At 47.4% G+C, this 16,471-nt stretch overlaps 2 protein-coding genes across 2 annotated transcripts in view; one reads left to right on the forward strand and one right to left on the reverse strand.

The window, feature by feature from the left end:
- Nucleotides 1-16,471, forward strand: part of fxyd6 (FXYD domain containing ion transport regulator 6) — a 234,223-nt gene that overhangs the window by 137,356 nt on the left and 80,396 nt on the right. The window lies entirely within an intron of this gene.
- On the reverse strand, nucleotides 740-12,242 carry slc1a5 (solute carrier family 1 member 5). The gene is made up of 8 exons (XM_067245781.1): nucleotides 11,543-12,242; nucleotides 4,889-4,931; nucleotides 4,672-4,725; nucleotides 4,374-4,540; nucleotides 3,969-4,202; nucleotides 3,564-3,758; nucleotides 3,297-3,431; nucleotides 740-3,175 (listed from the first exon to the last, which is right to left on the reverse strand). The coding sequence occupies exons 1-8, from the start codon at nucleotides 12,079-12,081 to the stop codon at nucleotides 2,947-2,949; spliced, it is 1,596 nt and encodes a 531-aa protein (XP_067101882.1). The 5' UTR covers nucleotides 12,082-12,242; the 3' UTR covers nucleotides 740-2,946.

Genomic DNA, 16,471 nt, shown 5'->3' on the forward strand with positions numbered 1-16,471 from the left:
CGGCAGAGGTGGTTTCCCAGAGACCAGACCTCACCAAGTCTTCTAACCCCCAGCACTGCTGGATTCTCATTTAATTGTCTGTATGCGTACTGGGGCTACATAACGCTGGAACTTACCGGAATATATAAACAGCTATAGATCATTTAATTTGTCTAAGGCGGAACCATCCAACTCACTTATGAGGACAACACACATTAAGAAGCCCACCAGCAGTCAGAATCTTTAAGACTGTGTTCTAAAGGCAATGCCCCTCCAGTTGATCTAGGCTGAGAAAATAAACAAGATCTACTTTATTGTTATTATACAAAACAAGTTTCTCTGCCTGATGTGACCTGTAATTCCATGTTTATATTTGGTTAGTAGTGTATAGTACTTACTCTGCTGTACCTGTAAACACATGATCTGATTTCAGAATTTCTGATCCCATCCAAACTACTTGATGTATTGGGTGCAGTTCTTTACCTTTACCAGCAGGGGGCAGAAGAGGATCATAAATACAATGCATGCTTTCAGGCTCCAAATGAAATGTATTTTTCAGACTCCAACACTATCAGACTGATGTGAACATAGACAGAGGGGTTGAGAGTGTCTGTGTGAGTTAGAGCAGGGGTTTAGACCAAGTGTGCTCTACGCTGCAGTACGTATGAATGCATTCTTCAGACACTGGTGTGATTGGCTGAAACCTGGATTTCTGATCACACCCATACAGGAGAAAAAAGTGATGAATGAATGACAAGAGGATCATTAAAAAAGACTTTTATTCTCTGAAGCAAGAACATTTAGTTGTAAGGGAAAAATTGCCTCTCAGGCTCCGCTAGCCACCTGTAACAGACACAACACTTACAGGACACACACACGGTGACATAACTGACACCCTTCTGGAATGACGAATTTCCTTCTATATATATTTTTTTTTACAGACACACAAAGTAACACATCCAGGTCACAGAGAGCTACCCCCCTCAAGGTTATGAACAAACTTGTTATAAGACGGGTTCTTCAGATTGGAATTCAAGTGTAAACCTACACGCCCCCTGGTATAGGGTAACAGAGCACTGCAACCACCACCACCTTGAAGGCTGCAGACACTCAGTCTGTTCTGGGACCATGCATACTTTATACTTTTGTAGTACGCTCCAACAATGCAAGGTTGGACAGTGTTTGTGACAACTTAGAACAGGGCCAATATGTAACAGGAAACTGGATTCTCCAAATAGGTTGTAAGTTAAATAAAAATACAAGTAACGCCTAGTTGTGTTGGCCACGTTTTAAACAATTTGACTGGGATGAGTTCGGGGAAGTAGCTGACACCAACATGTAACACACACACACACGTGATCAAACAGAATCTCAGTTAAAGTATCAAAAGCCATGACCAACAACGGATTTAAGATGACATTTCTAGAAAAATACACAACATCATCCATTAAATTTATAACTAATAATATGTTATATCTGAAACATCAGATAATCCAGAAATGAAATTAATGTTAGTGATTTCCTACGACAGACAGGGCTTCGAGTTAAACAGATTTAGAGATGCTAAAAGTTTGAAAAAATAAAAAGTGATGGTGTGATAAGATACAGCAACATAGGCAGGGTCTGGGTTCAACTAAACTGCTTTGGATTGTTTGAAAAGATCACAGAAATAAATAGAACGTAGTAAAAAGGTACATTTCAATTTCAAGAAAAGTCAGGAAATAACCATAACTTCTAAAAAGCCTTGTCAGCCCAAAAAAGCCTTTTGATTTTGACATAATTCAGTCCACAATGTTTCCTTTCAAATCATTTCTCTCTCTTCAACACTTACACTCAACATCTGCCATAGGCCTCTGGGATCTCACACACATGCGTGCGCACACACACACCATGAAACATCAGTAGATCCCAGATGTCCCTGGCAGCTCCACACTGGTGAAAGACACACACACACATGTCTGGCAGCTCACTGATGGGACACTTGAACTCAGATAAGAAAATATAAAGTGTTGGAACGTGATTGACTGTGCTTCAAGAACAGCTTTTGTGCTTGACAGAATTTTAAAAAACATTCAGAAAATGACTGGCTTGTCACTCAGAAGACAGACTCTTACACTCTTACAGTTATAATGGATAAACATGGTTGCCCTGAGCAACATTCTTCTTTCTCCATAGTGACATGGGCGGAGTCCTCTGATTCCTGGTTTCTGGTTGGCATTGCGCCCCTTTGGTTTCAGTGGCATGCTGGGTACCAGAGTCCTCAAAATGCTACAGCATTGTTAAAGCTAACCATGCTGAGGTCAAGCTGTAAAGGGCAGAGAGGTATGTGTGTGTGTGTGTGTCTCTGATTGTCCTTATAGGGAGTGAGGTCTCTTGTCCATCATCACTTATTTTAGGATTGAACTCCATTTGGTTTAGAGACCTGTACTGAGACACATGACCTGGTGTTTTCCTGCTGTCCTACTGCCACAGGCAGACTAAGGACTTCCAGAGGGGGCAGCATACACAGGGGGAGTTAGCAAAGTCACGGGCAGCCCACATGGGGGGAGTTAGCAGACATCATATAGTAATAGTCTAAAAGGGGCTCTCTCTCCAAAAAATCAGCAAGCAAAGGACAAGCTTATCTGATGTAAAACAAATGAAATATACTACAAGGAGGCAAAAATGGATTAATAAAAAAGTCACTTAAAAACCAGGCTGGTACTCTTTCACTCCTCTTCTTCCCCCCCTGCTTCACTTCCACCTCTCCATCCTCTCCCTCCGTTCTCCAGAAGAGATGATACAAGTAGAGATATCTTCTCATTGACCAACCCCCTGGTTTCTAGTTGGATCTGGGCAGGGGTCAAAGGTCAAGAGAAGCTTGACATAAGAAGGTGGGAGTGGGGTGGGGGCTCAAGGGTATCCAGGAGGGGTCATTTGTTGGCTTGTTTATTAAAGACTGGTTTGACAGCGTTGAGTTCTCTCGCTCTACATGACGGACTCCTTCTCGCAGGAGCGAGGCGCATCTCCCCCCTCCAGCCCTTGCTTTTGGATGAGCGGCGAATGTTCGGGCTCGGCCCCCGCATCCTCCTCCACCCTCACCTCGCTAAGCGTCGCCCTTGCGTCCTCTGCTGTGGGGTTGCGGTCCACGAAGTGCTGTAGAAGCCCCGCCCCGAAGGCGTCACCTTCCACGTTGAGCACGGTGCAGGTACGGTCTCTGGAGACGCAGAAGGAGGGGTTACAAACACACACAACCATAACAACACCCACACACTAATGTAAACACACCTGGACACACACAGCAGAAACACAACACACTAAAAGACGAGAGTACTCACACGAGCCAATCCACAGCCAGGATGAGGGAGATGTCATTTGTGGGCAGTCCAATGGCCTCCAGGATGATAGCGAGAGTGAGCACGCCCCCCGCAGGGATCCCTGCGGCCCCCACACTGGACGCCGTGGCTGTCACTCTGTCAAAAGGGACGGGACATGGGAGAGGTTGGCCACTCAGAGAGCAGTTCAAAAACACCAACCAGAAAGTCTGACCTGATCCAGCAGGACAGGGGCAAAACAGTGGTGTGTGTGAGTGCGTGTAACCTTACAGGATGGTGAAGACCTGGATGAAGTTGAGGGAGATGTCGTTCAGCTGGGCGATGAAGACAGCGGCCACGCACTGGAAGAGGGCGGCACCATCCATGTTGACCGTGGCGCCGATGGGCAGGATGAAGCGACTGATGTGCTTGGAGACGCCGTTCTTCTCCTCCACGCACTTCATCATCAGGGGCAGGGTGGCCGAGCTGGGAAGAGGGGAGGGGGGCACATGGTTAGAGGGAGCTTTTGAGAGACGGGGAGGGGGAGAGAAGGAGAGAGAGAGAGAAAACGATAGACAAAGAGAGGAATGAAGGAAGGAAGAAGAAAAAAAGATAGAAGGAAAGAAAAAGAAAGAAGGAAAAAGGAAAGACGGCGAACAAACAAAAGAAGGATAAATAGTGGGAGGCCGGTCTCACCTGGAGCTGGTTCCAAAGGCGGTTGCCAGAGCGGTGAATATCCCCCAAAGGAAGGTGTAGGGGTTCTTGCGTGTGATGATGAAGTAGATCGCTGGGAGAACCAGAAGGCCATGGATGGCGTGGCCGATCATGCAGGCGGCGATGTACTTGCCCAGGCTGGCAAACAGCGTGCCAACATCCTCCATCTCCACAATCTTCCCTGCCACCAGGAACATGATACCCAGGGGGGCATACCTGGGTAGGGGGGAGAGAGGAACACAAAGATTGTGTGAATTATTTGTGTTTTTTAAGATGGTGTTCACAACAAGACTCAATGAGCAAAATGGACGCCGCTGGTGTTAAATGAACACGTTTTTGGTTTTGTTGTTGTCATGTGGTTCTGGACAAGCAGGCGGGCTCCCCTACCACATGATCCAGGACACCAACACCATGGTGGCTTCGTTGAAGGAGTTGAAGAACTTGATGAGGATCTCCCCCTCCTCACCCAGCTTTCTCAGAGCCACGCCGAACACGATGGCGAACACCACCAGGCCCAGGATGTTCATCCCATCCTGGTTGTATCCAAATGGGATCTTGGGAGGGGGAAGAGAGGCAGGAAGGTTAGAGGCAGGAAGGTTAGAACAGCACACATTCACACACAGAGATTGGATGATTAGATTCACAAATGCAATGAAAAATGCATTTATCAGACAAACACACTCACCTTCTCCACAATCAGGCTGTTGTTCTTGGTGACAAATTTGTAGTCTGTGGCATACTGGACAGGGTCAGAGAAAACAGCAGGAGTTAGAACAGACCTATCAGGGTAAGGGCTAGAACAGACCTATCAGGGTTAGAACAGACCTATCAGGAAACCAGAAGAAGTGTTTTATTTCTCCATCGTGTGTGTGTGTGTGTATGCATGTGTTTTAGATACTCACAGACTGGAAGGCTGCAGACACCAGGTTGGAGGGGAATATGTTCCTGGGAGAAAGAGAGGGAAAGAATCTTTAGACATGAGGACTCATATAGGGATGTGTGTATTCTAGGTGAACAGGGGGAGGAGGGATATTTCCAGGTGAAGTCCCACAAAACCCCGGACCTATGTGGAAACACAACATCTACCATGAGAGCTCAGTCCAAATCCCAAACCGATTGGCACCCTCACCCACGCCACGGCAGGGTGAGGCAGCCAGTAGCAGGGGGAGGGAGGCAGAGCTGGGTCCAACCACGAGGTGTGTCATGTGCAAATACCTGGAGGAATTTCAGCGTTTATCCCCCCACTGCCCCAGTTACCCCAGCATGAGACTTATCTGCCCACTTATCCTGCCAGCTCCTCCACAGCCTGCCTACGTGAACCCAGGATTACTGGAGCACAGTGTAGTTGGTCTGGAACACACACACACACACACACACTACAAACTGGACCACACCGTGGACCTCAAACTCTCCCCTCCCCCCCCCCCCCCTCACCCATCCTCAGTATGGATTTACAGTTACAAGACATTACCTTCCTCAGAAGCAACATTCAGTTATGGTTGGTTCTCTCTTTCTGCCCACGCCCCCCCTCGCTGTGTGTGTGTGAGCGCGTGTGTTTGTGAGAGAGACCTGGATAACACTGACGGCCTCCTACACAAGAGGAGCATGACTGCCGAGATTAAACAGCTGGTCATGAGATGGAGCGATGAAGGGATGAAAGGGGGGGGGAGGGAGCGCTGGAGGTAACCACGGGTAGAGGGAGGGAGGGATTGATGCTGTTCTGCACAGGCTATGTGTGTTCCTGTAGTTAGTGTCTGTGTGTGCCAGGGACACAGCTGCTGAGTCCGGCTATGTATACACCCAGGAACAGACATGAACGCTGTGTCACACTCATTCTAACTGTCCTCTCTTTCTAACCATGACCCTGTCTTTTCTTCCTCTGCACCAGGGTGGAGCTGCTGGGTTGCTCGGGGACAGGAAGGAGTGGCGTTAGAGTCTGACAACTTCCTGACAGACGCCCAGTTCCAAACTTAGCTGTGTGACCTTGGTTCTGGCACTGGTTACGGCAGCCTTCTGTCTCTGTGTACAAGCGGGGTCAACTCCTAGCTGGGGAGGCGGGTGATGTTCCCTCCGGGGTGGGGGGGAATGCCACATAAGCATTTAGATATAGCGGCTTGATACCCCACACCCACCTCCACACACCCGCACGCACACACACCCAGCAACCAACTTCCCCTTCCACACGCCCAGAAACACTCAGTGACACATTACCTGCACTGAAAAGGAAAAATGTAAAATAGGCCGACCAGCACACGTCACACACATGTCTCATGCACACTAAAAATAAAACAGACATAAAGCACTCAGCGTGGCAGCACTTCTCCATACTGAGCTGGAGCATTCATTTAGCGTTGTGATCGTGTGTGTGTGTGTGTGTGTGTTGTGTGTAATCCTCCTGAGGGAGAAGGTCTCTAACGTGTCAGATTACCGGTTTCCCTCATCTCTCTGCATGTTTCTCTCTTCACACACACACACACACACACACACACACACACACACACACACACACACACACACACACACACACACACACACACACACACACACACACACACACACACACACACACACACACACACACACACACACACACACACACACACACACACACACACACACACACACACACACACACACACACACACACACACACACACACACACACACACACACACACACACACACACACACACACACACACACACACACACACACACACACACACACACACACACACACACACACACACACACACACACACACACACACACACACACACACACACACACACACACACACACACACACACACACACACACACACACACACACACACACACACACACACACACACACACACACACACACACACACACACACACACACACACACACACACACACACACACACACACACACACACACACACACACACACACACACACACACACACACACACACACACACACACACACACACACACACACACACACACACACACACACACACACACACACACACACACACACACACACACACACACACACACACACACACACACACACACACACACACACACACACGGCCTCTGTCACAAGAACACTGAATCTATGTGAATGTGTGTTCCTGCCAGGCAGGGCTAACACTAGGTTACAGCAGCGAGCCTGTGTGGGTCTTCATCCAGATTTAGTATATTATCCATAAATTGTGTCATCCATATTTTGTGTGCACATGCCTCAGAACACTTGGAGTCGAGTAAGCGTGTACACACACACACACACACACACACACACACACACACACACACACACACACACACAGATTCTCTCTCTCTTTCCTAACTTTGGGAGGCTCCACTAGAGTGTGGGTGTGGTGGGATGCTTTGTTGACACCCAGTTGGTGTGTGTGTATGTGTGCAATAATGATCGCCACGTCACCAGTTCCACTGGTCTAGCCGGAACTATAAAGAAGTCTCAGGATTTTAGCTGTACGCACCACACACACACAAAGTCATTCAATCATTTTTGTTCCTGGTGCATATTGTGTACATTCTCTTCTACTACAGTCTGGCTCATGCATCACGATAATGTTACATCTCAGGAACAGGAAGCCAGCTGTGTGTGTGTCCACAGTAACAGCTTGCTTCCTGGAAGGCTTGTTTGAGGGGTTACTGGCACTGGTGGAGCAGAACGCCAACCACACACTGGCATCCTGACCTCCGCCTGCTCAGCCTCACCTCTTATCAGGTACTACCTCCTCCAACAGCCAGCTGTGTGCACAGCACACAGACTGCTGAACCAGGCAGGGGACCGTAAACTAATAAAGCAGGCAAGTACGCAGGCAGACAGGTAAGTAGGCAGGCAGGCAGGCAGATACATAGGGAACCATAAAGGCAGACAAACAGAAGAGCTCAGAGGTTGGAGTGGTCGAGAGCTGCTTTATCCTTTGACCCATGACCCTAACTCGAACCCTGGGCAACAGTTCACACTTGCACATCACAGCACTGTGAGAAACACAGTGTGTGTGTATGACATACATACACAATGGGTGTGTCTCAGGAACACAGACAGACAGGACAGACAGACAGACAGACAGACAGACAGACAGACAGACAGACAGACAGACAGACAGACAGACAGACAGACAGACAGACAGACAGACAGAGAGAGAGAGAGAGAGAGACAGAGAGAGAGAGAGAGCGTGTGTGCTATCCAGACAGAGACAAAGAGCTGTTCAGGCCTCGTTTCTGGCTCTGTGAGCAGCTCCTTGGTCCATTTAGCCCAAACTGGACCCTGCCTGAGATGCTCTCCAATGAGGGCCACGAGTCACGCGAGACGCCCAGTTCAGCCAATCAGACTCCTGGAGCGTGTGTTCTCACAAGACCAGCACAACTTCATTCCCCGACATCCTCAGGAGAGCCACACGCAGGAGAGAAATAACGATCCTGCACATGCACCTACAAAGAGACGCGAGGACCATCTTCTCATAACGCCGGCAAATAACTCATCTGACTGTCTGTGTGCTACTGTGTCCCATTTAGGCACCACGATGGACATGTTAACAGGAGCCACTGAGTTCAAGATTAGACGATTAAACCATAACAAGACCAGAGGCAGGAATGTTCATCTGGATTAGATCAGAAATTAAACTACACTCACTCCATTACATTAACAACCAGTCTCGGCTGAACCCCGAGGGGTGTGCGCGTGTACAAAGGATCAGTCTCACACGCATGCTTCGCACACAAACTAAACATAATCCATACAGTAAAGGCGAATTTGTGATTTTTAAAGCTTCAATGAAAACAACCTAGCTGAGCTAGCTGATGTCTTAGCTTGTAATGACAGGACTCCCATAGAGCTAGAGGGAGTATGGAGAGAGAGAGAGAGGGAGTATGGAGAGAGTATGGAGAGGGAGAGAGTATGGAGAGAGAGAGAGAGAGAATGGAGAGAGAGAGAGAGAGAGAGAGAGAATGGAGAGAGAGAGAGAGAGAGAGAGAGAGAGAGAGAGAATGGAGAGAGAGAGAGAGAGAATGGAGAGAGAGAGAATGGAGAGAGAGAGAATGGAGAGAGAGAGAATGGAGAGAGAGAGAGAGAGAATGGAGAGAGAGAGAGAGAGAGAGAGAGAGAGAGAGAGAGAGAGAGAGAGAGAGAGAGAGAGAGAGAGAGAGAGAGAATGGGAGAGAGAGAGAATGGAGAGAGAGAGAGAGAATGGAGAGAGAGAGAGAGAATGGAGAGAGAGAGAGAGAGAGAGAGAGAGAGAATGGAGAGAGAGAGAGAGAGAGAGAGAGAATGGAGAGAGAGAGAGAGAGAGAGAGAGAGAGAGAGAGAGAGAGAGGAGAGAGAGAGAGAGAGAGAGAGAGAGAATGGAGAGAGAGAGAGAGAGAGAGAATGGAGAGAGAGAGAGAGAGAGAGAGAGAGAGAGAGAGAGAGAGAGAGAGAGAGAGAGAGAGAGAGAGAGAGAGAGAGAGAGAGAGAGAGAGAGAGAGAGAGAGAGAGAGCTAGAGGGAGTATGGAGAGAACGAGAGCTAGAGGGAGTATGGAGAGAGAAAACAACGCTCTCCTAATAGGCTCTAGTCTGCTAGCCTTTAATCTCAGAGCAAACCACATTTTTGAATGCAAGCACCTTGGTTCTGTAGTAGTGGATGTAGCCTGTAATGTGTGGTATTGGCATATGGTTAGATTTTTAAATGGACCAAATTTCTAGGGCATTGTGTTTGAGAGGGGAGAGAGAGATTGACAGAGCGAGAGAGTGAATGATTGACTCCATGCTTATCAACCAATTCCAGAATGTTTGTGTTGAATAACAGTGTGTTGCAACAGGCAGCACAAACACACACACCCAGGTCTGACACCTTACATGTATTTAAGCTCCATTGGACAAGGCATCATGTATCCAACTCTTCTCTGTTTTGGTCCAGTCTGTCTAGTGTGCCAAAGACATTCCAAGGAGTTTGATGAGCCAACAACCGTTGGGTTCAGATCCTGGACTGACTCAGCTTGCTTCACCACCACAATGGCTCAGCAACTGGTCATAAAACTAAACCAAATATCAACACCTTGATAACCTCGTGTTTGGTTATCTTCATTATGGTCAACTAGCCAGGACAGACCATTGATGGTCTGCACACATGATGACAGGGATCTAACCAGGGTCATCCACTTATCATTTACCGTCAAACCAGGATGTCTACATCATTCTGGGGGAGGTGTTGAGGTGTACGGCTCTGATACTGAAGACTTTGCCATCACAAAAAGTACATTTAAAATATGGTCCAAGACCTTTGAAATACATTTAGGCCAGAGCATGGCTTTCAAGGTCGAAAAGGAGATGAGATGCCTCACTCAGTAAAAAGAAAACTTGCTGAATGATTACTGAATCTACTTCTCTCCCTGTCTCTCTCTCTCCATTTACAGACACAGCTAAATCTTGGATCACTGAAGGGGGAACCAATTACTTTAACTGCAGTTTCCAAACAAACCACGTGGTTCTTTTTTTAAATGTACCTACTACGAGGTGGAGGGCAGAGAGACAAGAGAACAGAATGTTCTCTGGATTTTTCCCACCGACATATCTGCAGTCTACAAAACACATGGGCCGTTAAGTGCAGGAAATCAACATTTTTGGGGAACTGGAAGGGCTGTCCCCACGTGTGACGTCACAAACCTAAAACGCATGCCATGAGCAGCATCTACAAACTGTTCCGTTGACATGCTTTCCGTGAAGTAACGAAGAAATGTTTGATGTCTTATAATAATTTATGGTGAAATCATAAATAAATACATACATTTACTGTAACTGAAAATAAAAACAACCCTGTAGCCTGGGTATAGCGTGGGTATATCCTGTACAGTTGCTGTAGTTCCTCTGCGGATTAAGCCACCATTATAACACGTGGCTGATGCAACTGCTCCTTCGCGTTACAATATCATGAGCGGGAAATAATGGCCCGCACGCTTTACATGAGCCAACTGGACTGTCAGGTCAGACAGTCTCTGGCTGTCTTTATGCTCTGTCTACCAAGGCGGGCTAGCTGGCGGACCCCGGGCTGTTAAAATGGGTCGGCAGAGAGCTTCTGGCCCTTTAAGTGTTGGCACAATGAAAGGGTTGTACTGCCAAGTTGCCAAGACACTTTTGGTGTTCTCGCTTCTCGCTCAGCGTGACAGTTCAGCTAGTGTGGAAATCAATTAGTTCTAAAACAAAAACGATGATGGTTGCCTACGATTCAGACCCGACCTCCGTTTAATTAATGTGTAAAACTACTTTTTTTTTTTTACAAGACATGGACAAAGCAGGCTAGATCATTTGTATTGCTGCCAAGTACGGGTGATGAACAAAAGGCAAGGCTTCATTAGCTTTTCTGTGTTTGGGGGGTTGACACGTGTGCACACAGTCATTGTCGGGTAGTGAATAGTAGCCGGGGGACCGGGTCAGGGGCACCTCAAGTAAGACACGTGCTGGTGACAACTCAAGTGGTTTGATCCCTGACCCTAGCTCGTTAACACACCACCAGCCTTCAAGTATTAACCAACCAAAAATGTAATCTCTCAAAACGCACCTGATTAAGTCCAAAAAGGAGTCCACCACCTCTTTGGTATTCGGTATCCCCTCGTCGAGTTCGGCTACTTTGGGCTTGGAGCCGGTGTTGGTCCCGGGCTGAATGATGAAACCCATCACCACCCCAATAGCTGAGGCGATCAAGGTGGTCACCAGGAAGAAGAGCATGGCCCAGCCACCCAGCTTCCCCAGGGCTTTGGGGTCGATGCTGGCCGCCCCGGAGACGAGGCTGCACACAACCAGGGGGATGATGATCATCTTCAGCAGACGGATGAGAATCTCACCAGGGAACCCCACGTAGATGATCTGCGTCCGGCTGAGTTCCATCTGACGCACGCCGAGCCCAATGAACACGCCGATGATGACCCCGGCGACGGTCAAAATCACCAGCAAGTTGTCCATAACTATTTTCTTTACTCTCTCCGACGTCGGTGCGGGAGAGCGGGTCTTGTGGTCGCCAATTCCGTTGGCCACGGGCTCCTCCATATACTTCTCGCCGTTGGACGGCTTTCCCTCCTCCATGGTTATCTTCTCTGCCATTATGCTCCCCGGTGATCTACCTTGCCAAACTGCTTAAACAAAAAACGGGTTCTCAACTTTAGTTGAATCTTGGTCCCCGGTTTGGAATGGTGTTGGATGAGGATATCTTTAGTTGTATTTAACGGGACTGTCTCCGTGAATAGTAGCTCTGTTCTCAACCCGTCAACTAAATCCACCGGAGGACAGTCTGTTGATGAAAAGGCAATCCTGCGTTACGTCAGCTAAAAAGGGGCGTGGTCAGCATGTCTGATGAAATACATCCGTCTCCTCCCACAGGATGTCGTGTATTTGCGTTAAACAAATTATACAGCAAGCGCTTAAATATTCGGTAAATGCAAAAAAAATATGTACCCGTTAAATAGTTCAACTTTTACTTTTTGGAAACGTACAGAGAGAAAGAGGGAGGGGGAGGAGGAGAAGGAGGGAGAGTGTGTGAAAGAGACAAACGAGTCAAAAAGTCCACTAACAACCAGAAATGAGTTGATAGAACTATGTATTCATCACTTTCCAAAGGAATCCCTCTGTCTGTAAACACCATAACAGATTCAGTCAGTTGGTTGATAATTAAATCACATTGAACTAAGGCCTGAAAGCAAGATGCTTGGCCTAGCTTCTAAAAGAAAGAGTCTCTTTATGTTGAGTATAGCAGGGAGGCTACTGATGTTTGATGTGAGAGAGTTCAGTGTGTTTGTTAGTAGTACCCACAGGGACTGAACCAATATGGAGAATGTTGGTGTTATTATGGATGTCGGAGTTCAATATAGAGAATGTTATTGTGAACGTTTAAGATCAAAGAGATATGAGGACTACACTGTGACAAGGAACCATACCACGAGAGCATCTGCTTTCTCATCATGATAAACATGGGCGGGGGGCATAAGGTCTGTACAAATACAAGGCAATGGGGGGGGGTCTCGCTTTTGGAAGCCACCCTTGCTTTCCCCTCTCCTCATGCATCTTGTCTTCATAGAAAGATGGAGGAGGAGTGGGTAGGATGCTAGCTGAGATGGGGGAGGTTGCAGAGGGAAGAAATTGAACTGACTCTAGGCGATACCAGGCAGCCAATCCCAGCCTCTCATACAGAACACCTCCCTCCTGAACATTCCATCTGTGATCTCCTTGAAATGCCATTGAGAGCGTGTTCTCTCCCAGAGAGAGGAGAGAGAGAATAAGGGATGGAAAGAGAGAGAGAGATGGTGGGGGTGAGAAAGAACCCTGCTCTTCTCTTGTAGACCCTTGACTACACCTATTTCATACATCCCTGACACAGTATATGTTTATTGATTAGAGAAATAAAGAGGAAGCGAGTGAGAAAGAAAACAGTTTCCCAGGGTGTGTGGGGACAGAGGCTCTGCGTGATGTCTGGTAACCAGGGGCGGAGCCCCCTGCTAGGATTCAAGAATCCTCCGTGTTAGTTTATACTAAGATAACACAGGCTTCATCTAAACTCTCTGCTATTGGCCAGAGTGTGTGTGGGAACGACACCTTTAGAGCTCAGACAGGTCTCCTCAGAGAGGAGACAGGGCTGCATGAAGCTGATCCCCCCCCCCCACACACACACACACACCGTGTCTATTGGCTTAGTCTGGACCTCTGAGCGAGTAAGTGATGGGCGAGCCTAGCTGTCTCTGTGAACCAACGTGCAAAAAAAAGAGGGAGACAGTGTGAGCCCTGGAGGGGGGATTTCTAGAGCAGGGAGGGGGCCCCTGTAATCAAAACAGCCGCTGGGTCAGGTGTGTGTGAGAGAAGTGGGTTTGTGTGTGTGTGTGTGTGTGTGTGTGTGTGTGTGTTGAAAAGGGGGGCAGCTTGTCCCTATAGCTATCACAACAGAACACAGAAAACCTGCATGACCCTAACGCCTCTGTGTCCACAGCTTCTATACCCTCCTCCTTCCCCAGAATGCTGTCTCTCTCTTACACACACACACGCACACTTTTTCACTCCATCAGATTTGTCTCTCCTCATTCTTTCTTTCGCTTGCACACAGACACACATTATCGCTATCTCTTTCTCTCACAAACACACTACCTCTGTCTCTCTCACTCTCTGGCATTGACATCCTGGCTGGTTGCCATGGAGCTATGTAGAGGAAGGTGTTAGTATGAATGACATTTGACTGACTTTTTTATGTCACAATCAATTAAAGGGTTTATTGATTGCACATCGTCACAGCTCACCCCACACACATTAACCACAAGTGTACAGCATATGTACACAAACAGTAGTGTGTCTTCCATTCACATCCTTAAGTCCTGATTTGTGAATCCGAGGACAGCAGTAACAGTAAGAAAACAGAGGAGCTTCCTGTACAGACCAGATGAGTTTCCTGCAGCCCAGACCACTTCCTGTCCTCTTCCTGTTACCTGTTAGACCTGTACCAAGGAACCCTGCCCATGGGTGAGGAAGGTGATAGGATGGGGTGGTCATGTGACTGGTGGAGGAGGAACAGAGAGAGCAGCGTGTCAATGTGCCAGGGTCTCAGATGTCATGGGAACAGCAGATAGGAAACACAAAGGAGAAACAGGATACACTGTATTTAATCTACCAGCCTGGCAACCCATGCCCTCCCTTTTGTTTGGTTAATAGGGTGAGAGAAAGAGAGAGAGCGAGGGAAAGAGGGAGAAAAAAAGAGGGAGGGAGTGAGAAAGAGAGAGGGAGAGAGAGAAGCCAGGACAATGGCAGCTTTATGGGGAAAAGCTGGCAGCTTGTTAGCCTATCAGGTTACAGTTGGCACAGAGAGCGGAGAACAGGCAGGCACAGACCACAGCTACAGGGGAGGGTGAGATGATAGACAGACCAGGAAGGAGGCAGGGAGAATAGATCGGAGGGGAGGTATATAAGATGGGCAAATCAAGTGTGGCTCCTTCAATCTGAAGTTTAAGCACTGTCAACTAATCAATCAACTTTGAGCATCAAATCCTTGCCACTCTGTCACGTGATCAGTCAAATCACATGGAGCAGACAGAGAAGGTTCACCTACGGTGGCTGGCAGGGGCCACACCTGCTGCCTCTCAGAGTACTGTTGTGGTATGACCTGCAGCCAGATGGCCAAGGGCGCATGTTCCGATTCCTGATATCTGAATGCTGAGTCATCATGACCACAGCCAATTATAACATATGAGAAACTGCAAAAGAACCTCTGGTTGTAACTCTCAAAGACAGAAGATTTCTTTGGAAAATGTACATTCAAAAATGAACTAATGTAACAGTTCTACAAATGTAACAGGGCTATGCTAAAATGAATTTGGTATTAAAATAGCATTACATTTATATGTATAACAATAAATACAAAACATGTTATACCTGATTCCTGACATAATTTGCTCTGTCTCTTGCTTGATAGTTTGCTGAGTCATGCTGTTTCTATAGTAAGCAGAGGAGCCAAGTCATGGTGAGAATATGCCATGGCAACATTCCAGTTGAGTTAGAGAGCTGGGAGAGAACTGGGTAGAGAGGTGGTGGGGGGGTGGCTGGTTTCTGCTCTGCTTACCACAAATCTATGGAACACATTCCTCACATGACTCTGTCCCCTGGCAATACACTCTCTTCCTAGCAACACCTGATGCCATTTCCAGATCTTTTCCATCCATTGTTGCATGTTTGCTTGCTGGTGATGTTTTCAGATTGGCTTTTTACTCTTTAAAACTCAAGACAACTATCATCTCAGTATGTCTGCGCCTCGTCCATTAATTGTATATCAGAAATACAAGGTGTCACGTGAGAGCATGAGAAATGGCTTAAATGCGTGAGTATCACAGTGAATGAGTGACACTTGAGAGCCCTGATCTAGACTAACTTGCCAACCTATCTGTAGACCTACAGTACTAGCAAGCCAGAGTATCTGTACTGGCGAGCCAGAGTATATGTACTAGCTAGCTAGAGCTAGAGAGGCTTGTATCTGCATGGCAGGCTTTATCCCCTCATAGAGGTGAGAGATAGGCCTCTAAATCCACACTGATCTCCTCAAGCCCGCTGTGAACAACAGTGGCCTCCAAAGATATTTACACATTTACACCCCGTAACACACACACACACACACACACACACCACTGCTCCTCTCTCCCTCTCTCTCTCAAGCATTGTATTGTGTGTCCACTCTGGTCTGCTTGCATGGGTCAGTCTCCCACTGGGCTACACTTCAAATTGATCCCCATACTGGGATACTGTAACTGTATGACAAAATGCTATGCTAAATACCTATTTAGCATTAGCATTTCTTTAACCAGGTCATCCAAGAACCTGCTTTGAAGCCACTACCTGAAGGGAACAGGAAGGATTAGGGGGAGGTGTAGGTGGGGTTGCTATGGAAATGTAGTTGCATGTGAATAGTCCCAACCTGAATATGTTTTCCTTAGCTGCATTCAGATTGGAAGCAAGCCCTCCAGGCTTG

This window comes from Osmerus mordax, chromosome 11 (genome assembly GCF_038355195.1).
Source record: "Osmerus mordax isolate fOsmMor3 chromosome 11, fOsmMor3.pri, whole genome shotgun sequence".
Lineage (NCBI taxonomy): Eukaryota > Metazoa > Chordata > Actinopteri > Osmeriformes > Osmeridae > Osmerus > Osmerus mordax.

Excerpts from the sequence above, each read along its gene's own strand:
- slc1a5 (XM_067245781.1), bottom strand. The coding sequence starts at position 12,081 with ATGGCAGAGAAGATAACCATGGAGGAGGGAAAGCCGTCCAACGGCGAG. Across the intron at positions 4,932-11,542 it reads TCCTTTTTGGACTTAATCAG|GAACATATTCCCCTCCAACC; the intron begins GTGCGTTTTGAG and ends TCTTTCTCCCAG. Across the intron at positions 4,203-4,373 it reads TTGGTGTCCTGGATCATGTG|GTATGCCCCCCTGGGTATCA; the intron begins GTAGGGGAGCCC and ends CCCCCTACCCAG.